This window comes from Bos indicus x Bos taurus, chromosome 17 (assembly GCF_003369695.1).
Source record: "Bos indicus x Bos taurus breed Angus x Brahman F1 hybrid chromosome 17, Bos_hybrid_MaternalHap_v2.0, whole genome shotgun sequence".
Lineage (NCBI taxonomy): Eukaryota > Metazoa > Chordata > Mammalia > Artiodactyla > Bovidae > Bos > Bos indicus x Bos taurus.
The window spans coordinates 72,422,760-72,447,970 of record NC_040092.1 but is presented as its reverse complement, the minus strand read 5'-3'; the positions used below and the strand labels follow the sequence as shown (position 1 = coordinate 72,447,970).

Sequence of the window (25,211 nt, the reverse complement as noted above, 5' to 3'; positions counted from 1 at the left end):
GTCGTGTCTGACTTCTAGCGACCCCATGAACTGCAGCCCACCAGGCTCCTCCGTCCATGGGATTTTCCAGACAAGAGTACTGGAGTGGGGTGCCATTGCCTTCTCCAATGGGAAACAGTATGGAAGTTTATTAAAAAACTAAAAACAGTTACCATATGATCCAACAATCCCATTCCTGAGCATATATCTGGAAGAAAAACATGGTTTGAAAGGGTACATCCACCTCAATGTTCATTGCAGCACTGTTTACAATAGACGAGATATGGAAGCAACCTACATGTTCACTGATGGAGGAATGGAGAAAGATGTGATACATATATACAATGGAATACTGCTGCTGCTGCTGCTAAGTCGCATCAGTCGTGTCCAACTCTGTGCGACCCCATAGATGGCAGCCCACCAGGCTCCTCCATCCCTGGGATTCTCCAGGCAAGAATACTGGAGTGGGTTGCCATTTCCTTCTCCAGTGGAATACTAGTCAGTCATTAAACAGAATGAAATAATGCCATTTGCGGCAACATGGATGGATCTACTGATTATCATACTGAGTGAAATAAGTCAGAGAAAGACAAATATATGATATCACTTATATATGGAAACTAAAATATGATGCAAATGAACTTATTTACAAAACAGAAATAGACTCACAGACACAGAAAACAAACTAGGATTTCCGAAGGGGAAATGAGGTGCAGAGGGAGGGATAAATTAGGAGTTTGGAATTAACAGATATACACTACATACATAAAATAGATAAACAATGAAGACTTACTATATGGCATAAGGAACTATATGCAATATCTTATAATAACTTATAATGGAAGAGAATCTTAAAAAGAATATATGTATCTGAATCACTTTGCTGTACACCTGAAACTAACACCACATTGTGAATCACCTACACCTCAATGAAAAAAAAAGATATGAATAGCCCCTTGGCTTCCAATGCCATAAGCACAGCACCCTCATCCAAGAGCAGATAGGGACTGAGCATTGGGCTCCACCATGAAGGCTGGGAGTGTTCAGCAATAAAGATGAGGCCACCAAGGGGGCAGGCAGGATCCCAGGAAGCCAGGGTCCCAGGGGAAGTAAAGAATACATCTCGAGGAGGGAGCAAACCACCATGTCCAGTGCCACTCTGGAGATGAAGGATGAGACCTGACTGTCCCAGGAGGTTTGCTTCTGAATCGGAGTTATGTTCATATGGCATTTCCTTATAATGTTGTCTTCCACATAATAACTCCTAGATAAATGAAGAAACTTGGAACAAGTTTAAGTTTCTTGAATTTGGGAACAGAAATAACACTTAACAGGGTATTAAAATAAAAGTTAAGAGGCAGAAATAAAACACTTAGCTCGACAATATAAAAATGTCCAACAATCAGACTCATCTTTGCAGGGTTTTTTTTTTCTGAAGATGTTCCACTTTTTAAATTGAAGTACAGTTGATTTACAATGTTGTGATAGTTTCTGCTGTTTGTGGTTTTTAAAATAAGCTGCATGCAGTCAGCATTTTACAGATCGCAGGCCAGGCGACACCATGAGTGCAATCTACATAGAACAAGAAATCTTCCACTCTTTCTTTCTGCTACAATAAGCCCAGGAGAGCTCTCACTAAACTGCAGGACATGGGACATGGGCCTGCTGCCCTTATACTCCTTTCCTCCTGAGCTGAAGCCAGAACATCAGGGCTGCTAGAAGACTGGTAACGGAGTAGCATTTTTTGAAGCTTGGATTGTTTTTAAACAAATGGTGAGCTAATCAAATCACAAAGCTTGTAAGTTTCACGTTCCTAATTTTTTTCTACAGAGGCAGTCCAGTGCTCAATGAAAAAGTCCATCTGTATTTCTAGAGATTAACTACTTTACTACAGACAAGTCAGTCCACTTTAGGTTAGAATTAGTGTATCAAAGAATCACGTCATTAAGAGTTACTACCCACATTACCAAAACTAGGTATCTTTTAAATCTTTTTAATATAGGGAGGAAAAATGCATGTATTAGGAGATTAACCTTAAATATTTTGTGATACACTTCAATGTATCATAACAAAAGCAATATTTGCCCTAGAAGTCTCAATCAGAGGCACAAAATAGTAAAATGGAACACAAGTTTTGGTCGATGTGACTTTTCCTTCATAACTGAAGAAATTATCTCTTTCAAATGGGACAGATAGGGGTATTTTATTGTCACAAAACAACTGTTGATCAACACTACCAAATTAGCTGTATTACAGATTTTGGTGCATGTCAATATTGCAACAGGCATGAAATCTTGATTTCTTCCAGCTTTGGATTTTTTTTCTCTTCAAGAATCCTTCCACCTATTTTCCATGTTAACATACTTGAAGCTTATTTAATTTTACCACTCAGACTTTTGAGAGACAGCTATACAGAGCAATCCTCAGACAATTCTAAATTTAGAAAGAAGTAGGTTTTTAAATGGTTTATCAAAAACAAGTTTGGTTTAAATGCAGTTTTCATGTACTAACTTATTTACTTTCATTTTTTATTACGATTTTCACCCCACCAGCACGTGGGATCTTAATTTCTGGATGAGGGATAGAACCCATGCCTCTGCAGTGGGAGTTACAGAGTCTTGACCAACATGACCACCAGACAAGTCCTACATTTTGTTATTTTCTAATTTAAAGCCAGACTTACACCTCAGTTGCCTTTGAGGATGCAGAATTTATGGATTTTTTTTTATCATTTTTTTTTTAATGAAAAGCCTTCATTCTATTTAATAAGAATTTGTTGATGACACAAATTTAGAAATATGACTCACTGGTATGTACCTAGTGGTTTGAAATCAGAGGAGTTTGGATGTGGTCAGCAATGAGAGACATGGGTACTCAATAGGGTCTCAGCCACGTAGAAAAGCTTTCCTGCCAGAAAGGTAAACGGGCTGAGCTTCAGGTGGGGATGCGACCTGCAGTTAAAGACCTTTCTCAGTATTAACAGGCTCCTTGTCATGCTCACCTGTGTACACAAGCAGGCATGTCAGGGAACAGATCAGCTCCAGGGCCAGGGTGGCCAAAATGAGGTCCAGGTACCACGTGCTGGGCTCAGGGAAGGAGTGCTGCAGGCAGAGCAGGAGGAGGAGTGCCGTGCTGCCTGTGGGGAGATGTGCACAGGTCGGGGCACAGCCGGGGTCCAAGCGCCCCGGCCACCACCACAGCAGGGGCACCACAAGGGCATGCAACCCCAGTTATTCAGCAAGAAGGAAGTTAGAGGATGGAAATCAAACACAAATAACAACACTGCCAAAAGTAAATGATGCCCATAACACAAATAGAGAAGAATCTGGACTTTCTTAAAACTCAAGGAGTAAGTTTCTACAAAGACCCAGTGGCCTGTTCTGGTCATGCACCACAGTCAAGGGCAGGGTGAGGGTCCAGAAAAACCCAGGACACGCTGCTGACCTTGGACAGATGATCCACCACCTCTACTTACTGTGACATATGGGATGACGGTACCTTCCTCACAGAGCTGCTGTGAGGAGTAAATGAGTTTGTGTGTGAAAAACACTTAGAATGATGCCTAGCCTGTAAGTATTCAATAAATATGAGCTGTTTCCCCCTGCTCAGATATCCATTAATTATTTTTGAAGATCATTTTAACTTCATCCTATACTTTTATTTTGAAGACTGTCAAAGAAAAGTTTGGGCTTCCCAGGTGGCTCAGTGGTAAAGAATCTGCCTGCCAATTCAGGAGCTGGAGGAGTTGTAGGTTTGATCTTCAAGTTGGGAAGATCCCCTGGTAAAGGAACTGGCAACCCACTCCAGTATTCTTGTCTGGAGGATTCTGTGGACAGAGGAGCCTGGAAGGCTTCAGTCCATGGGGTCACAAAGAGTTGGATGTGACTGAGCATGCACATGCATCAAATAAAAGTTTAGGGGCAGAAATCATTCCTAGTGTTTTATCTTAGAATTTCCTAAAACTAACACACTTATCTAAATCTGATCATGGCTGGGGAGATGCTTATTTGACCTACCTTCTATTTCTTGGTACAATGGGATGATTTTGAGCCATGATTTTAAATAACCTATCAGAAGTCCCTCTACACAAAGCAACAGTCTAGCACAAATCCCTAAGGTCTTTCCTTACACTCACAAATGTCAGTGTCCTAGCGTGTTGACCAAGAGCTCAATTTATAAATTAGCTTTATATACAAGGAAAATTTAACTTTACAGCTTTAGGAAGAGGAAAAAACTAGGGGAAAACCTTTGCAGGGAAAGTGAACACAGTTTCCAAAGGATTTTTGATATCCTGAGAAGGCCTGTGTCAGCAAGGTGGCAGGACATGGGGTGAACTTGCAGGCAGCAGCAGAGACTGCTGAAGTAAGACATTCTCCTGATAACAAACACTGTAGACACAAGAGCACCAAACCCATGTTTCAGTGAAGGGTTAAGTTTTCAAATCAATGAAAAAAACAACTAAATGTGCAACTTGCTATGTAGCTAGTAATATTTGAAAGAGTTCAAGATTAAGGAAGGAGAAGAGATAAATCAGATAAATACTTTCAGCTTACTGGAAGGAAACCAAAGCCCTTTCTCCCATCTCCACAAAATAAAGTAAAATCAATTTATTTTTCTCTCTGCAGAGAAAAACAAGTGTCAAGATGAAGCTAAACAATACCCAGAAATACTATCATAGGCAAAAAAAAAGAATGGTTACACCCTTCATATTAACTGGAAGTTCTATATCCTCATAGATTTATGTTCTTTTTATTCAAATTAGAAAAATATATATATTTAAAGAAAATAGAAACAAAGTAAACATCTACCCCAATCTCTCAGATTTTCTGGGTCCTTATATAAGCAACTTAAAAGTGAAGCCTTCTGTGATTGTTTAGAAATAGGTTGTGATTAAGGGTCACACATGTAGCAATAATTTCAAAGTCAGAAGAAAGGCAAAAGATAACTAGAACATGGAAGCAACCTAGATGTCCATCGGCAGATGAATGGATAAGAAAGTTGTGGTACATATACACAATGGAATATTACTCAGCTTTTAAAAAGAAGGCATTTCAATCAGTTCTAATGAGGTGGATGAAACTGGAGCCTATTATACAGAGTGAAGTAAGTCAGAAAGAAAAATGCCAATACAGTATATTAATGCATATATATTGAATTTAGAAAGATGGTAACGATGACCCAATATGTGAGACAGCAAAAGAGACACAGATGTAAAGAACAGACTTTTGGACTCTGTGGGAGAAGGCGAGGGTGAGATGATTTGAGAAAATAGTATCGAAACATGAATATTATCATATATGAAATAAATCACCAGTCCAAGTTTAATGCATGAGACAGCTGCTCAGGGCTGATGCACTGGGATGACCAAGAGAGATGGGATGGGGAGGGAGGAGGCAGGGGGGTTCACGATGGGGGACATATGTGCACCCATGGCTGATTCATGTCAATGTATGGCCAAAACCACCACAATATTATAAAGTAATTAGCCTCCAATTAAAATAAATAAATAAATTAAAAAAAAAAAAAGATTAGACAATCTCTTGGTGATTTCAATACTATTTCCAGACCAGCACTTGGAGAAACTGAACATACAGTCAGTATACAGGTCAGTATACAGACAGGATTCCACTTTTGCTTTGTCAGAGACGCAGAGTATAAGTGACATCTTCTAGCCAAAAACAAGCACTGCACATTAGCCATGAAGTGAAAATGAAGGTCACTCAGCCCTGTCCCTGTCCAATTATTTGCGACCCCAGAGACTATACAGTCCATGGAATTTCCAGGGCAGAATACTGGAGTGGGTAGCCTTTCCCTTCTCAAGGGGACCTTCTCCCCCAGGGATCGAACCCAGGTCTCCTGCATTGCAGGCAGAATCTTTACCAGCTGAGCCACAAGGGAAGCCAAAGAATACTAGAATGGGTAGGCTATCTCTTCTCCAGGGGATCTTCCCAACCCAGGAATTGAACCAGGGTATCCTGCATTGCAGGTGGATTCTCTACCAACTGAGCTATCAGGGAAGCCCACACATTAGCAGTAGAAGGCAGAAACAGCTCTTCCTCTGGGGGCAGTAAAGGCCACCCCCTTGGAGATGTGTCAGAACTAGTTATCCCACTACAATGTTTCTTTCTCTGCAATCCCTGGACCCTCCACCCCTACTGAGACCCTTACTGAGCAGATGAACTCGCAGTCTGACTTTCAAGAAAAGGCACTACAGAATAAGAAAAAAAAAAAAAAAAACATTAAATTCTATAGAGCTGTTTTTCTGTGAAAAGATTAATTTCTAATTTGGCTTCAAAATGTTTAAACATTTATTCTGGACTCAAACTGAAACAGAGGGCTTTTTTTAAAAAAAGGTAGAAACCTTGACAATTAGGCAAAAATACATGAGAGTTCAAATTAATTCCATTAAGCTTTTAAAATGTCTGCAGCAATAAAGAAAAGCAGGTAGGCATATGTTCAAAGTCCTCGATGGACTTTCTGATCTTGCATTCATAAACTGTTTCCCACATTTCTGTTTTAAATAATACATCTTATTATAAAACAGTCTCTCTCTTACTGCAAGAAAAGCACTATGCTGTTGTTTAGTCATGAAGTCATGTCTGACTCTTTGTGATGCTATGGAGCCTCTGTCCATGGGCTTTCCCAGGAAAGGATACTGCAGTGGGTAAGAAAAGCACGAAGAAGCTTCATGTAAAATAAAACAACTCTCTCTTATCCTACAAGTATAAACTAGCATCAGCTTTATATCTCCTTGAGATAAATAAGCCTGCTAGTAGCAAGAGGAATGAGGGGAGTCACATTTCACCCAGGCATACCTTGCTCACAATGAAGTGGACAGACAGTGCCACAGTAAAATATGCCTTTTTGTCATAAAGGTTGTTTTAAGCTGATTAGTTTTAAGAAATGGTAGACAAAGATGAAGTTCTGAAAACCAACTAGGAGTTACCTTTTACGAGAGATATTTACATTTATAAGGGAAATCTCCATTTATAAGGTTATATCCCTCTCTATACCAGGATGAGATTCGAGAGCCTTCCTAAGTGAACAAAGGAAAGAAATAGAGGAAAATAATAGAATGGGAAAGACTAGAGATCTCTTAAAGAAAATTAGAAATATCAAGGGAACATTTCATGCAAAGATGGGTACAATAAAGGACAGAAACAGTATGGACCTAAAGGAAGCAGAAGATATTAAGAAGAGGTGGGAAGAATACACAAAAGAACTAAACAAAAAAGATCTTAATAACCCAGACAACCATGCTGGTGTGATCACTCATCAGGAAACAAACATCCTGGAGTGTGAAGTAAAGTGGGGCTTAGAAAACATCACTACAAACAAAGCTACTGAAGGTGATGGAATTCCAGCTGAGCTATTTCAAATCCTAAAAGATGATGCTGTTAAAGTGCTGCACTCAATATGCCAGCAAATTTTGGAAAACTCAGCGGTGGCCACAGGACTGAAAAAGTCAGTTTTCATTCTAATCCCGAAGAAGGGCAATGCCAAAGAATGCTCAAACTACTGCATAATTGCATTCATTTCACATGCTAGCAAGGTCATGTTCAAAATTCTCCAAGCTAGGCTTCAACAGTATGTGAACCAAAACTTCCAGATGTACAAGCTGGATTTAGAAAAGGCAGTGGAACCAGAGATCAAATTGACAACATCTGCTGGATCATAGGAAAAGCAAGAGAATTCCAGAAAAACATCTACTTCTGCTTCATTTTGTACTCTAAAGCCTTTGACTGTGTGGATCACAACAAACTGAGGAAAATTCTGAAAGAGATGAGGATACCAGACCACATTACCTGCCTCCTGAGGAACCTGTATGCAGGTCAAGAAGCAACAGTTGAACCGCACATGGAACAACAGATCGGTTCCAAATTGGGAAAGGAGTATACAAGGCTGTATATTGTCACCCTGCTTATTTAACTTTTATGCAGAGTACATCATATGAAATGCCTGGCTGGATGAAGCACAAGCTGGAATCAAGATTGCAGGGAGAAATATCAGTAACCTCAGATATGCAGATGATACCACTCTTATGGCAGAAAGTAAAGAAGAACTAAAGAGCCTCTCAATGAGAGTGAAAGAGGAGAGTAAAAAAGCTGGCTCAAAACTCAACATTTAAAAAACTAAGATCATGGTGTCTGGTCCCATCACTTCATGGCAAATAGATGGGGAAAAAAATGGAAACAGTGAGAGACTTTATTTTCTTGGGCTCCAAAATCACCACAGACGGTGACTGCAGCCATAAAATTAAAAGATGCTTGGTCCTTGGAAGTAAAGCTATGACAAACCTAGATAGTATATTAAAAAGCAGAGACATCACTTTGCCAACAAATGTCTGTATAGTCAAAGCTATGGTTCTTCCGGTAGTGACATATGGATGTGGGAGTTGGAACATAAAGAATGCTGAGCACTAAAGAATTGATGCTTATGAACTGTGGTGTTTGAGAAGACTCTTGAGAGTCCTTTGGACAGCAAGGAGATCTAACCAGTAAATCCTAAAGTAAATCAACCTTGAATATTCATTGGAAGGACTGATGCTCAAACTGAAGCTCCAATACTTTGGACACCTGATATGAAGAGCTGACTCATCAGAAAAGACCTTGATGCTAGAAAAGATAGTAAGTAGGCAGAGAAGGGGAGGACAGAGGACGAGATGGTTGGATGGCATCACTGACTCATTGGACATGAGTTGGAGCAAGCTCTGGGAGACAGTGAAGTACAGGGAAGCCTAGTGTGCTGCAGTCCATGGGGTTGCAAAGAGTTGGACACGACTGAGGGACTGAACAATAACAAATACCACAATGACTCGAACTCTCTAGAAACTCTAATCATGGGGAAGGCAAGAAATCAATGGAAATCTGCCTAACAACCTTACCATTGCTTATTGCGCTTTTCCTGGTCACCTCTCAGAATACTGCCCCCTGCAATCTTTCCCATCTTCTTTGGTCTTTAGCTGTAGATGTTATTAAAGTGGGTGGCTTAGGCCATTTTTGAGTCACTCAGTTCTCTTGGGTCTCTCTCTTGTATATTGTTGTTTAGTTGCTAACTGTGTCTGACTCTTTTGTGATCCCATGGACTATAGCCCACCAGACCCTTCTATAAATGGGATTACCCAGGCAATCATACTGGAATGGGTTGCCGTTTCCTTCTCCAGGGGATCTTCCCAACCCAAAGATTGATTGCATCTCCTGCATTGGTAAACAAGTTGTTTACCACTGAGACACCAGGGAAGCATCTCCCTTGTATACAGGAGGTATAATGTTATTAAACTTCTGTTTGTTTGGTTTTTTTTTGTCTCCTGTTAACCTGTCTTTTTTTGGTGGAATCTCAGCTAAAAACCTATAAGGGGAGAGGAAATATTTTTCCTCCTCTATATAACAAATACAGATTTCAAAGGGAAATACAAGAAAAATTTCAAGACATTAAGGTGATATGAATTTTAGTGGCCACATCACTCTCACAGAAATAACAGCATATATTTGATTATAAAATCAAATTTAACACTTTATTCTGCTGTCATTTATGCCACTCAAGCAAGCTGCCAAAGAGCTGAATGAGACAACTGAACTTACCAGTGGAGTGTATCATCAGTGGAAGTCTTTTCAGATGTCTTGTTGACCGGTAGATCTTGTTATAGCCTCGGTTTCTTACTTTGCAATGGTGATACTGAATATATCGTTCAAGAAGGAAATACAGAATCCACAAAATAACTTTTCCAAGGATTATGACTGTCTGAACTTTCAATGGGTTGGTATAGTTTCCTGGGCACTTGTCCTCCATTGGATTGGGGTAAGAACAAAGCACACCTGTTAAAAATGCTAAAATAACAAACACAAGCTGGTCGAAAAGAAAACAGTAGGATTAACATTCAATATTTGGATTTAAGAAACAATAATGTCCATGCCCAGCACATACTCTTATACCTATGACTTTCACTGTCCTATATTTTATGAATTTAAAAATGCATTTTTGCTATTTTTATAAACTTTTTAAACAGATAACCTGGAGAAATTTTTGCAGAAAATTTGGGGAACAGACAAAATCGCAAATAAGAAAATAAAAACCACCCTAAATCCCATCTGCTAGAGATGAGCACTTCAATGTTAAATGCAGTTTCCTGTCCACTTCTTTTATTAAAAAGAGTAAAAACAATTAATTCAGCACCTCAAAAGTAACTAATAAACATCATGCATTAAAGTTTATTTCTAATTTCAGTTTTAAGAGAACTAAAATAATTGTCCAATTAGATTGACAAAATTTTAAAGACTGGTATCAAAATATGGGCAAACAGACAGTCTTACAAAATGCTGACTGGTCTGGGAAGTGTTGTTGAAAATAATTTGGAAATATCTTGACTGAGAAATCCTATCTTAAGGACCCGGTAGTCACTCAGAAGTAAAAGCAGAAGTAAAAGATATTTTACTGCAGTTTTCTCTGTATTTGAAAAGAAAAAAATGTAAACTGTCCAAGTATATGTGTGTATCCATAGCAGAATATTTGAATAAATTAAGGTATACCCACTCACATAATAGAATGTTATTCAGCTATAAAAGAATTAATTGAAGTTCTATCTATTAGTTTGGGTGGATATCTATGACATGTTAAGATTTGAAAACACTAAGGTATAAAGTAGTAGTTGAAAGTGTGGTCTCCAGACCAGTTAGAAATGCAAATTCTCAAGCCCCAAATCAACACCTCTTGGGGAGCAGCCAGCAGCCTGTGGTGTAATAAGCCTGTCAGGGGGTCTGATGTATGTTCAAGTTTGAGAAATGTTGTTTAGAAATAAATACTGTAGTACCCTTTTTTTTTTTCTTGGAAATGGGAGACCTTTTACAATGTGGTAATCTTTTTGTATTTATTTGTAGGAACTTAACAAAAGATACCGTAAGAAATACAACAAACTCTGAGATACATTTACTAACTCAGGGAGATAGGGTGAAGCAGAGAAATAGGAAGATTATATCTTTGTATACTGTGTTTTACTTGTTACAATAAGGAAGTATTATTCTGTAATATTTTAAAAAATCAAATTAAAGAAAATGTTAAATGCTGTCATTAGCATCCATCACCAAGCAGGCACCTATCACCAAGCAGGAAATCTTATCATGTAATAAATCTATTTAAAATATATGTGATTTGTCAAGAGCAGTAATATTTGCTATATTATACACATCCTCATAAAGCAAAAGTGGAAAAGTCAACATACTCCCTCTACTGTAATGTACTGTACATTGAACCTAACTGAACCATTTTATACACAGTAGCATATAAAGGCATTAATTTTTCTTGTTCTTTAACACAAGATTATCTTAGTCCTAAAATTAGAGCAATCAGTGCCATAATAGCAAGGCAGGCAATTTTTTTTAAGTGTTGTGTGATGTGTGTGTATGTATGTATCACATACATAAAAAGTATGTAATACAAATTACACAAAAAGGCACCAGGAAAGAAGTGCTTCAGTTGCTGTCTGGAAATTAGGAAGCCATGGCAGAACCAGGCCACTTGCTAGATGTATAGAGGAGCACAGGGTACCTCTGTCCTCAGTGCAGTCAGTTCTCCCGAAACGCACCTCACTGGAGTAGCAGCTGGGCCAGTCCTCAACCACATCCACTCTCCTCACGAACACCCAAGAAGTGGCAAGATTTTGCCCTCTTTTGGTTTTTCACATTTCAGCAAAGAGCAACTGCAGCCCCTAGTGCTTGAGACTGCAGTCATCAAAATGAGGAAGAGACTTAGAACAGAGCCCCCAGTGAGCCTCCAAGACCATTCATACATGTGTCTTGTTTTTATGATGTTGAACTTTACTTATTTCTTTTTATTGAGGAATATAACTGACATAACATTGTGTAAGTTTAAGGTGTGCAATGTGTTGATTTGAAACACTCATATGTTGCAAAATGATGGCCACCATAGCTTTAGCCAATACCTCTGCTGCTGCTGCTGCTGCTGCTAAGTCGCTTCAGTCATGTCCGCCTCTGTGCGACGCCATAGACGGCAGCCCACCAGGCTCCCCCGGCCCTGGGATTCTCCAGGCAAGAACACTGGAGTGGGTTGCCATTTCCTTCTCCAATGCAAGAAAGTGAAGAGTGAAAGTGAAGTCACTCAGTCGTGTCCGACTCTTAATGACCCCGTGGACTGCAGCCCACCAGGCTCCTCCGCCCATGGGATTTTCTAGGCAAGAGTACTGGAGTGGGGTGCCATTGCCTTCTCCGAGCCAATACCTCTATCATATCATATATAATTACCATCTCTTTTTTGTGGTAAGAACAATTATTTAGTCTCCAAGCAACTTTGAAATTTATAATATTATAGTGTTGACTGTAATCTCTATGCTATGCATTAGATCTCCAGGATTTATTTATCTCGTAGTTGACATGTTTAAAAAATCCCCAGACATTTGTAATTTTATCATATAAAACATGGGAAAACATTATACTGATTTCTCTGTTTAACATTATTTCCTAGGTGTAAATAAATTGGTAAATGTCTGTCAACATATAGATTTATCTATATCTTTTTTTGTTGTTTTTATAACTGAAAAAGTAATACATGATATGGTAAAAAAAAATTTTCAAATAGTACAAAAGGTAAACATTAAAACATATTAGGTGTCCCTTCCATTCAGGTGCTCAGTTCAACTAGTATTAAAAGGGTCATGTCTGCTTCTGGAAATACTCTATTACAGAATACAGAATAAATGTTAAATGTTTCCAGTACTAATTCCAAGGGGGTGGGTGAGCAGGAGGCGAGCAAGCCTTTAACACCAGCTTTAACACCAGCTGCATGTACTGCTGCTGCTGCTGCTAAGTTGCTTCAGTCGTGTCCGACTCTGTGCGACCCCAAAGACGGCAGCCCACCAGGCTTCCCCTCCCTGGGATTCTCCAGGCAAGAACACTGGAGTGGGTTGCCATTTCCTTCTCCAATGCATGAAAGTGAAAAGTGAAAGTGAAGTCGCTCAGTCATGTCCGACTCTTAGCGACACCATGGACTGCAGCCTACCAGGCTCCTCCGTCCATGAGATTCTCTAGGCAAAAGTACTGGAGTGCGGTGCCATTACAGTTCAGCTCAATTCTGATACTATCCACCTGTATATCCACTATCCACCTAAAATCACTTCCACTATCCACCAAGGTATCAGATTCCCTCGGATTATAGGCTCAGTCCCACAAGACTACCCCCACTTCAGATGCTAATTGCAAGTCTAGCTTGTAACCAGTGTTTCTTACCTACTGGCTACAAATCAAAGATTCCCAACTCCCTCATGGGCTCAATTAGTTTGCTAAAGGGGCTCACAGAACACAAGAAACCTATTTACTCTCCAGATTACCAATTTATTACAAAGGATATTAAAGGATGCACATCAACAGCCCATTGAAGAGACACACTGGGTGAGGTCCCAAAGGAGCTCCTGTCCTGGTGGAGTTTGGGGCCTGGCAGTATGGCACATCACAAGCGTTCTGGCTCACTAACCTAGAAGCTGTCTGAACCCCTTCCTTTTGAGCTTTTACAGAGGCTTCACTACATAGGCCTGGTTGATTAAATCACTGGCCATCAGTGACTGATTCAACCTCCAGCCCCTCTCCCATCCCCAGAAGTCAGAGGGTGGGACTGTATGTTCCAGCCCTCTGTCCCTGCTTAGTTTCCCTGGCTGTTGCCCCCATCCTTTAGGTGCTTTTCAAAGTCAACTCATCAACATAAACAGAAATGGTGGAATGATGCTTGCTATGAATATCAAGACACCCAGTTCACCTTTATGACACTGAAGTGATCTTAGGAACTGAAGACAAAAAGACCAAAAACTGTAACAAAAGATACTCCCATTGCTCTTATTGCTCAGGAAATTCCCAGGGTTTTGGGGAGCTGAGAGCCAGAAACCATGGATGATGACCCAGTGCACCTGAGAACTCTACTCTGATCACCTGAATGACCAAATATGTTTCTTGTAAGTCACAATATCACCTACATGCCCAAAAGCTCTCTCAACTCCCTTGCAAACATGCAAAAGGAACATTCTGTTCACACCATTGTAAACCTCATTTTTTTCCATTCAACAATGAATCATGAAGAGTAGTTTAAATACACACGCATCTACCCCAGATTTCTAAGTTTCTCTTTTAATATTACATAAGCATTCCTTCATATGGAAAGGACATACAAAACATCTTCTGGGCAGTGGTAGTTTGCAGTTCCTTCATATTGCAGACAACATTGCTATCATAAACAATACCCTTGCATGTGTGCAAATATGTCTACAATAAATACTTTGAAGTAGAAGTATTAGTAAAAAAGTATGCATACTTTAAATGCGGATAGATACAGCCAAACTGCCCTCTGCCCTCTGAAGAGGTTATAAATTTTTTTTAGAAACATCACCACTAGCAAAACATCACCTCCAAATGGATCACTTTCCCCCAGCCAACTTACATGTATCAGCAAGAGAAGATTTGCTATGATGACTGTAGGAAGAGGGTGGAATCTGGGCCTAAAATGAGCATGTAAAGAGTGATGTGGAAGATGCTGGGTGTCCAGAAGAGGGTCATCTTCAATACTCTGGATAAGATCCAAGGAACCCTGGGGTACAGAAAATGGAAGCAAGCAATAAACACCACTTTCTGGATTATGTTTTCAAGAAAAACTACTAACTATAAAGCTTTAAAATTCATTACAAAAATTACAGACAAGACACCATACTCCCTACCTAAAGCCAAATTTGAAAAAATACCATAAACCTCTTAATAACTACTGTAAATAAATTGGTAAAAATAACAACTATTAAAACAAGTAAAGGAAATATTGATTCTTTATCTCCAAATAAGGTAATACATAATGGGATTAAAGCAAATAATTTTCTTCAAGCCCTGAAAACTTACTTATTTTTAAAATACTTTATTCAACAGCTTTATTGACATATAATATATATAATGTAAAATATACTAGCTTAAGTATACAATTCAATAAATGTCTGTATATTTATAGTTAGGCAACTATTACAACAATTTTAGAACACTTGCAACATGCTAATCATGACCATTTATAATCACTCCCCATTTCTGTCCCTAGACCTAAGTAACCGCTAATCTGTCTTTATAGATTGTTTTTTTTTTTTTGACATTTCATGTAAATGAAATCATAAAAAATGTGTTGAGTCCTGCTTCTTAGTACTGAATATGTTTTTGAGTTCATCTGTGTTGTGGCATGTATCAGTAATTAGTTCATTTTTATTGATGAATATGGTATTTCATATATGGATATACCACATTTTGTTTGACCATTATAAATTGATGTCTATTAATAACAATGCTGCCTCATACAACTCAATAGCAAAAAAGCAAAACCAAAAACAATTCAATTAAAACATGGGCAAAGGAACCAAATAGACATTTTTTCAAAGAGGAAATACAGATGGCCAACAGATGCATAAAAAGATGCTTAAGATCCCTGATCACCAGGGAGATGCAAATCAAAACAGCGATAAGCTATTAACTCACACTTGTCAGTATGGCTTTTATCAAAAAGATGAGATAATATGTGCTAGAGAATATATGGAGAAAAAGAAACCCTTGAGCATTGATGGTGGGAATGTAAATTGGTATAGCCACTGTGGAAAACAGTATGGAGGGGCCTCAAAAATCAAAAATAGAACTATTACATGGCCCAGCAAATCTACTTCTGGGTATATATCCAAAGGATACAAAGTCTTATCTTAAAGAAATATCTGTACTCCCATGTTCATCACAGCATTATTCATAACAGCCAAGACATGGAAACAATCTATTTTTATACAACAAATTATTATTTAGTCATAAAAAAGAATGAAGTCCTGTCATTTGCAACAACATGGATGGATCTTGTAGGAATTATATCAAGTAATATAAATCAAATAGAGAAAGACAATTACTGTATGATCTCACTTTTACGTGGAATCTATAAAAACTGAAGATAGATACAAAAAATAGATTGGTGGTAGCCACAGGAAGGAGATGGGAGAGTAGGAGAAATGAGTGAAGGTGGTCAAAATGTAAAAATCTGACAGCAAATAAGTCCTGGGGAAATATAATTTTTGGCCCAGTGACTACAGTTATCTGTAATGTATATATATTTGAGTGTTGCAAAGAGAGTAGATAATTTTTTTCACAATAGTAAAAGATTCTTATCAGTTTCCACATTTAATAGTCATACACAAAAAAAGATATTTACAATTGTAAGTAATAATGGAAACATGATTAACCTAACAGTATAAAATAACTGCATACAATTTGAGGAGTTAACTAGAGTGACGTGGTAACTGCACGTGCATACATGCATATATTTTCATCTACTCAGCCAGTTAATGTCTTCTGGTGTGCATTTAATCCATTTATATTTAAGGTAATTATCAATATGTGTGATCCTATTACCATTTTCTTCATTGTTTTGGGTTAATTCTTTGTAGGTCTTTTCCTTCTCTTGTGTTTCCTGCCAAGAGAAGTTCCTTTAAAATGTGTTGTAAAGTTGGTTTGATGATGCTGAATTCTCTTAACTTTTACTTGTCTGGAAAGCTTTTGATTTCTCCATCAAATCTGAACAAGAGTCTTGCTGGGTAGAGTTTTCTTGGTTGTAGATTCTTCCCTTTCATCATTTTAAATATATCATGCTATTCTCTTCTGTTGAAGGGAATTTCTGTTGAGTTTCTGTTGAGAAATCAGCTAATAATCTTATGGGAATTCCCTTGTATATTGTCATTTTCCCCATTGCTTTTTAATATTTTATCTTTGTTTTTAATTTCTGTCAGTTTGATTACATTGCGTCTTGGTGTATTCCTCCTCAGGTTTATCCTGCCTGGGACTCTCTGCACTTCCTGGATTGGTTGACTATTTCTTTTCCCATATATAGGTAAGTTTTTAACAAAAACCATCTCTTCAAATATTTTCTTGGATCCTTTCTCTCTCTCTTCTCCTTCTGAGACCCCTATAATGTGAATGTTGGTGCACTTAATGTTGTCCCAGAGGACTCTTAGGCTGACTTCAGTTTTTTCTTTTTTTTTTTTTTCTATATTCTGTTTTATAGCAGCGATCTCCACATTATGTCTTCCAGGTCACTTATCTGTTCCTCTGCCTCAGTTATTCTTCTACTGATTCCTTCTAGTGTATTGTTCATCTCTGTTTTGTTTGTTTAGTTCAACTAGGTCTTTCATAAACTTTCTTACATCTGCTTCATTTTTTTCCCAAGATTCTGAATCATCTACACTATCATTATTTTGAATTGTTTTCCTGGACCTAGCTCCACTTTATTTAGTTATTTTTCTGGGGCTTTATCTTGTTCTTTCATCTGGGAGATAATTCTCTGCCTTTTCATTTCAGTTAACTTTTGTGGTTATGGTTTTCATTCAGGAGGCTTCGGGATTGTAGTTCTTCCTGCTTCTTCCTTCTGCCCTCAGGTGAATGAGGCTGATGCCAGGGACTGGTGGTGGGGAAAACTGGGTCTTATTCTTGTGGGCTGGGTAAAACTTTAATCTAATTATCAGCTGATGGGGCAGGTGGGGCTAGTATTTTGGCCTGAGGCAACCCAGCCTTGGAGTCTACAGGCTCTATGGTAGGTCTAATGCCTCTTCCAAGAGGGCTCACTTGCCAAGGAGCACCTCCCAGGACTGCTGCTGCCAGTGACCCTGTCCCCACAGTGAGCCACTGACAACCCACACTTCCACAGGAGACCCTCCAACACTAGCAGGTAGGTCTGGTTCTGTCTTCTATAGGGTCACTGCTCTATTCCCCTGAGTCCTGGTGCATGCAAGAGTTTGCTTGTGCCCTCCAAGAGTGGAGTATCTATTTCTTCCAGTCCTGTGGAAATCCTGTAATCAAATCCTGCTGGCCTGCAAAGTCAGATTCCCTGTGGATTCCTAGTCCCTTTCCCAGATTCCCATATTGGGAAGACTGACATAGAGCTCAGAACCCTCACAACAGAGGGAGAACTCCTTAGGTTTTATTCTTCTCCAATTTGTGGGTCACCCATCCAGAAGGTATGGGATTTGATTTTATCATGATTGTATCCCTTCTATTGTCTCACTGCAGCCTCTCCTTTGTCTTTGAACATGGGGTATCTTTTTTGGTGGGTTCTAGCATTCTCCTGTTAATGGCTGTACAACAGCTAGTTGTGATCTTGGTGTTCTTACAGGAGGAGATGAGCACATGTCCTTCTACTCCACCACCTTGATTTGATCTCCTTATTTAACATTATACATATACACACACACACACACACACACACACACACACTGTTGTTGTTGTTCAGTCACCGAGTCGTGTCCAACTCTTGGCGACCCTGTGGATCGCAATGCGCCAGGCCTCTCTGTCCCTCACTATCTCCCAAAGTTTGCCCAAGTTCATATCCATTAAATCAGTGATGCCTTCCAGCCATCTTATCCTCTGACATCCTCTTCTTCTTCTCCTCTCAATCTTTCCCAGCATCAGGAACTTTTCCAATGAATCGGCTGTTAGCATCAGCTGTTCACATATATACGTATGTACATATATATATATATATATATAGGGCTTCCCATGTGGTTCTAGTGGTAAAGAAACTACCTACCATGCAGGACACAGAAGAGACATGGGTTGGATCCCTGGGTCTGGAAGACCCCCTGCAGGAGGGCACGGCAATCCACTTGCCTGGAGAATCCTATGCACCAGGAGCCTGGTGGTCTGCAGTCCATAGGGTCTCCAAGAGTCCAATACAACTGAAGTGACTTAGCACCAGCACCACACACACACACACACGTGTGCATATATACATATATACATGTGTGTGTGTGTGTGAGGCTTCCCAGGTGGCTCAGTGGTAAAGAATTCACCTGCCAAGCAGGAGATGCAGGTTCAATCCCTGGGTCAGGAAGATCCCCTGGTAAAGGAAACGGCAACCTATTCCAGTATTCTTGCCTGGGAAATTCCAAGGACAGAGGAGCCTGGCAGGCTACAGTCCATGGGTTGTGAAGAGCTAGACATGGCTTAGTGACTTAACTTATATATTTACTTCCAAAGTAAATATATATATAATATATAAATACATATATTATACATTTAATATAATTTAATTGTAGTTATTATTAATAATTGACTGTTGTTAGTTAATATTAATATTTAGTATATATATTAAATATATATAACACTTTATATATTATATAATATATATACATATATTTACTTTGGAAGGGGTAGAGAGGGGGACAAATGGTGTAAGGGTGGGCTCTGGGCACCGAGATTATAAAGATAACACAGAAGTCTGGGACATAACCAGATCTGGGATGGGCTTCTCAATTTCCACTAGCAGGCATTCAACACTGCTACAATTTTTTTTTTTTAATTCAATGCTTAGACAGCTTCCTAATTAGTTTGCCATAACTCAAGGAGCAATTCTGATGATATCTGTTTTCTTCATGACTTCTATTCTTCTAGCTTTCTCAGCAGCTGTCTCACCTCCCTGGGTATTCCCTTAGCTAATGTCCACGCACATCTCCAGGAGCCATTTTTCGAATCTCTGTGCCCCTTCATCCCTCCCCACCTGTCAAACGGCTGTCTTGCAAACATGCTGCTTTCCCTGATGCCTCAATGCTGTTCGCTCTGCCCTTTTCATTTTGACACGGTAGTTTTTATTTCTACAAGTTTGAGTGGGTCTATTTTATATCTCTCATGTGTTTTTAACCTTTGGAACATATAGAAAAGTTATAGTAGTTTTTTTAAATGTCCTTGTTTGCTATTTCATGTCATTTTTTAATCAGTTTTAATTGATTTATTATGTTATATTTCCCTGCCTCTTTGCATGCTTGGTCATTTTTTCCACTTTATTAAGATATAATTAACATGTCACATTGTGTAAATTTGTGTATCATGAGTTGATTTGATACACTTATATACTGCAAAATGATTACCATGATAGCATTACTTAACATCTCCATTATATCACATAATTAGCAATGCCTGGTAATTTTGGATTGGATGCCAGACACTGCAAAAAAATTTAACTCTTTGGATGCTGGATACTTTTGTATTCCTGTAAATATTCTTGAGCTTTTTTCTGGATTCAGTTAAGTCACTGGAAACAATTTGATCTCTTTACTCTTTTAAGGTGCTTCTTAGGTGGGACCATACCATGTTTGGTCTAGTGCTAAATATTCCCTACAAGTGAAGTAAGACCTTTCTGAATGCTCAATACCCTGTGATTATGAGGTTTCCAGTCTAGCTGGAAGAACAAGCACTAATCCTGGCCCTGTGTGAGAGTACTGCTCCTTCTAGTCCTTCTGGGTCATTGTTTTGTTTTTTTTTTTTTTCCCCCTCGGTCATCAGGGCATTACCTCAGAGGCATAGAGAACAGGACTTAGCTGAATAGGGACTCTGCACTCTTTGGAGCTCTCCCTCTGTACAGCACTCTGCTCTCTGGATTCTCTGTCTGGTGAACCCAAGCTGCTTCAGTATCCCCAGATTCAGCTCCACCTACTCAACTCAGGGTCTACTGAAGCCCACCTGGTGCCCCAACCTCTGCCATAGCCCACAAACTCTCTTAAAGCAGTGAGCTGGCAATCACACAGTTCATTTTCCTATCTCTCAGAGATCACTCTACTTCATTGCTTGATGTCTATTATCTCAAAACAATGTCCTTTCATGTATTATATACAGATATTTTGTTCTTCCAGGCAGAAAGAAGCACAAGGTATGAAAGTGGTTGGAATAAGGTATGCTTCACAGGGCAGGACTCTACATTATACTTTGTTCTTTGCACCTTTAGTACCTGATACACAGCAGGTGCTCAGTATGTGCGTAGAGTGAATGAAAGACGGCCCAACTTCTTGAACAGTTGGGATCTAGGAATTTTTTAAAAGATAGCACTGAAACCCTGACTGTAAGACAACAGTCTGCTTTATCTCTCTCTTGGTCCCTTTCATGCACTTTCTCCTCTGGTCTGCATGAGCTTTTTGGAGTGCCCACAAATATCCTCTCATATCTTTTTCAGCATGCAATTCATTTTTCAAGGTCCAACAAAATTTGCATTCTCTATATATAAACTTGTCTTGCCAAGTGTTTTCTACTTTAAAACCAAAAAAGGTATTACATTTCGTGCGCTGCCTTGTATTGTTTCATTTACATGTATGCCTTTTGTTCTCCCTCACTACACTGAAGGGGTCGGGGATAATATGGTTTCTGTCACTTATTCAATGTTCATGAAATACAATGTGTTTGGTGACTATATCAAATACACTGTCCTTTGGATCCTATAAGAAATGTATGAAAACTATACAAACAGCATCCTGTCTCTCTCTGTAACTTGTCATCTGCAAGAGAAAGGTGAAGGGAATAAGACTCTTGATCCAAATAATCTCCATGATTAATAATCACACTGCTACCTGGAAAAGATACCTGTTGTTTGTCGACATCATCTCCTCCCTCTTTTGTCACAATTACTACTTCCCCTTTGGGGACCCAAAGTCTACCTCTGCAATCTCAAGGGGAACATCCTTCAGTGCTCTTCACCTTCCTCTGGTCTAAGGATGGTCATGAAACCAAAGAGGGTTAGGCCAATCTAACTCTCAGAGTAACAAAGCAAACAAAAGGCCATGGTTGAGGTAGATCCATTCCAGAACAGATTCTGAAAGGACATCTGTCACTGGATCCCTTAAGCAGCCCTTGTTTGAATCCTTTCAGAGGATTAGGTGTTCATCTACCCTGTAGCAGTGTTAGTCTCTCAGTCGTGTCCAACTCTTTGTGACCTCGTGAACTATAGCCCACCTCTGTCCATAGGATTTTCCAGGCAAAAATACTGGATTGAATTGCCATTCCCTTCTCCAGAGGATCTTCCTGACCCAGGGATCGAACCAAGGTGTCCTGCTTTGTAGGCAGATTCTTTACCACCCGAGCTACAGGGAAGATCTTTTATCTTTTTATCATCTACCCTATATCCTTTCAAATAAATCCCTTTCTTCCTTAAAGTAGCCAAAATTGGTTTGCCCTTGCAAACAAAGAACCCAAATTAAAAAGTTTTTGCCTCTTAATTCATTTAGGTGTCTGGGCCTAGGACATGGCACATAGTTTTTAGCTTTCTCTTGGGTGGGAGAAATCATATCCACAAATACCAAAGGTAGGCAACTGTTCATACCTAAAGTGACCTAGCTACGTAGCTATTGGTGAAACATTACTCTCCAATTGTTTGGTGAAACAAATTTCTAGGATTGTACTAATCCTAAAGCTAAAAGTTACAGACCCAAGAACCCAGAGGCAGCTTAGCACCAAGTAAGAAGCATTTACTGCACACATTTTTATGTCTCATTTTCCATTTAGATACTCATTTTCTCCACATATTTTCAGTTCATGAATCTCACCCTTTAAAAATTCAAAAACAATCCATTTTCTTTAAATATATGAATCTCAAATCTACTTTCAGGTGTTACAGTTTGCTTTCCACTTTTTCATAGTGGAAAAAACATGGTTTTTAGTCCTATCATTAGAAACTGTTTGGTCTTTATTTAGTCAAGATAATTGAACTATGGTCACTATTTGAACAAAAATCTAAGGTATTGTAGGGCTCGAATTGTATTTCAAGTGTCTTGCGTGATGCATCTCATTCAGTGGCAGGATCACAGTAATATTCCTATTAATTTATTAACTTAAATCAGTGCTTTAATATAACCATCAACTTTGCTTTTTCTCAAGAGCAAGAATTTTGTGTCAATGGGTAATCTAGTTAATTCTGGCCACAAATACATGATTTTCCTAAAAATGTTTTAATACACTCAAGCAAAGACTTTTACAGTTAGGCTGCACTCTGTACACTGAAACTAGTGCAGTGGCTTAATAATCTGGTTTGGATCCATTTGAGTAAGATTTAAAAATCCCTTCACTCCTACCAGGCCTCCATTCAAAACATCACATTGTTTGTCTCCAATGTGGGTTTCCGGGTGATGACAGCGACAGATCTGCCCTCAGAGCCAACGCCGGAGGCCAAGAGGAGGTGGACTCGCTCCTACTCCCGAGGCCATGCGCGCATCGCTGGCCTCCCCAGTGCCGGGACCCGACACGCGAACGCAAGGGCCGGGTGCCCCTCCTGCCTCCTGTGCCGAGAAAATAAGCCCACGGCCAGCAAGGCGCGGACCCCGCCAGCGCCCCTGTGCCTCCTCCCACACACCGCAGCCCGGTGGCCGCGCGCAGAAGGATCCCCTCCGCCAAGGCTGCTCCCAACCCCATCTCTGCCCAGGGCGCCCAGCATCAGAGGAGGGGGATGCGGGCCGGTCGCTCGCCACCTGCCACTGAGCACTCACGTCCTCCATGATGCCGGCCGCCGGAGGCCGCAGCCGGGCCGCCCAGCCTCCGCACCTGCGCCCGCTCCTCCTTCCGGGACACGCCCTGGGACCCACCCTTTGCTTTCAATTGGCCGAAGCGTAGAGGCGGGCCCCTCCTCCTCGCTCCAGGGCCCTGCTTCCGGCGGCCGTCCCAGACCCGCCCCTCGCCCTCGATTGGCAGAGGGGCAGGAGTGATTGGTCCCGCCTCTCTCGTACTATTGGTAGACTCTGAGGGGGCTGACCCGATACCTCGATCCTGAATGGTCGAGGAGAAAGGGGGAGTGATCCTTCCTGCAGTCCATCCCTGGGGGAGGTGCTGCCTCTGGGAACGCTGCGGTGCCTACTGACTGCTAAACCTGTGCTGGTGTCCTAGGTTGGCCAGAGATTTGGGTGCTAATGGATGCGTTCTAAGCCCAAGAATTGAATTATTTTGGGCCGTCAGCTGCTTCTTTGTAAAGCATTATTTTTTCTCAGCTTTTCTTAGTTATTGTTTGCAGCCTAGGTCTGTGCATAGAACCAGCGGTAGAATCCCAGGTTTTCATTGATAGCACAGAACTCCGCCAGCAGAGGAACACAAACAGAATAAAAACTGGTTTCGAGGACACAGTTAATGATTTCACCAGTAGGAAAGGAGGCAATAAGGGGTTTTCTTGGACTTTTTATTCCAAGTGAAATTGAACAAGAATTTTATGGCATTTTTCTGAGAATACACTATCATTTGTTAAAATGTGAAAGTGAAAGTGAAGTCGCTCAGTCGTATCCGACTCTTTGCGACCCCATGGACGGTAGCCTACCAGGCTCGTGGGATTCTCCAGGCAAGAATACTGGAGTGGATTGCCATTTCCTTCTCCAGGGGAAATTCCCAACCCAGGGATCAACCCCGGGTCTCCCGCATTGGAGGCAGACGCTTTAACCTCTGAGCCACCAGGGAAGCCTGGTTAAAGTGTAAAGAAAGTTAAAATTTTTGTCAGTATCAGCCCCCATTCTATTGTGATATTGTAGTAATACACTTTCATACTTTTTAATGCTTATTTGTACATTGTGTATGGTGTAATCTTGTTTATACCATTGTTGAAATAAAATTATTTAAATATCAGCCAAGAAAAAGGTGGAAGAGCAAGCAGATCAAGCTAGTCAATCCTAAAGGAAATCAACCTGAATATTCATTGGAAAGACTGATGCTGAAGCTAAAGCTCCAACAGATTGGTCACCTGCTGTGAAGAGCTGACTCATTAGAAAAGATTCTGATGCTGGAAAAGATTGAGAGCAGGAGGAGAAGGGGACAACAGAAGGTGAGATGGTTGGATGGCATCACTGACTTGATAGCTATGAGTTTAAACAAATTCAGGAATGTAGTGAAGGACAGAGTAGCCTGGCTTTCTGCTGTCCGTGAGGTCACAGACAGTTGAACTTAGCAACTGAGCAACAACAAAATAAAAGATGAACTTTTGATCTTTAAAATCTCAAGGCAACTTTAAATCTTTAAAATTTTCTGAGACTCTATAAATTATATCTCAAGAGCTTTGTCTAGATGTGCACTTCCCCTAAACATTTTATTTTAAAAGTTTTCAAACCTGGGAAACTTTGAAAAACTAGTACAGAGAACATCTGTGCACCTCTCATATTGATTCAACAGTGGTTAACATTATCTCAACAGTTAGTTGCTCTGTGTGAGGACTCATGCTTATGTGTGTGTCACATATTTTTAAATTGAACCATTTGAAAGTAGATTGAGTCCAAAATGAAGATGTTTCTAGATTGTTCATTGCCTAAAAGGAAGGTATTTTCATGTTAACTGCAGGTTTCCCTGGTGGCTCAGATGGTAAAGAATCCAGCTGCAAGAGACCTGGGTTCCATCCCTGGTTGGGAAGATCTCCAGGAGAAGGGAATGGCAACCCACTCCACTATTCTTGCCTGGAGAATT

General features: G+C 39.9%; 1 protein-coding gene across 2 annotated transcripts in view; it reads right to left on the bottom strand.

The window, feature by feature from the left end:
- Positions 1–23,374, bottom strand: part of TMEM192 (transmembrane protein 192) — a 30,599-nt gene extending 7,225 nt beyond the window's left edge. Inside the window, exons 1-4 of one of the 2 annotated variants that reach the window (XM_027513529.1) lie at positions 23,267–23,373; positions 14,413–14,559; positions 9,561–9,825; positions 2,981–3,115 (exon numbers count right to left, since the gene is read on the bottom strand). In XM_027513529.1, coding sequence (XP_027369330.1) covers positions 2,981–3,115; positions 9,561–9,825; positions 14,413–14,559; positions 23,267–23,275 — 556 coding nt within the window. In that variant the 5' untranslated portion in view covers positions 23,276–23,373. Of the gene's footprint in view, positions 1–2,980; positions 3,116–9,560; positions 9,826–14,412; positions 14,560–23,266 lie in introns of both variants that reach the window. The other variant, XM_027513530.1, reaches the window with a different exon arrangement.
- Positions 23,375–25,211: the final 1,837 nt, after the last annotated feature.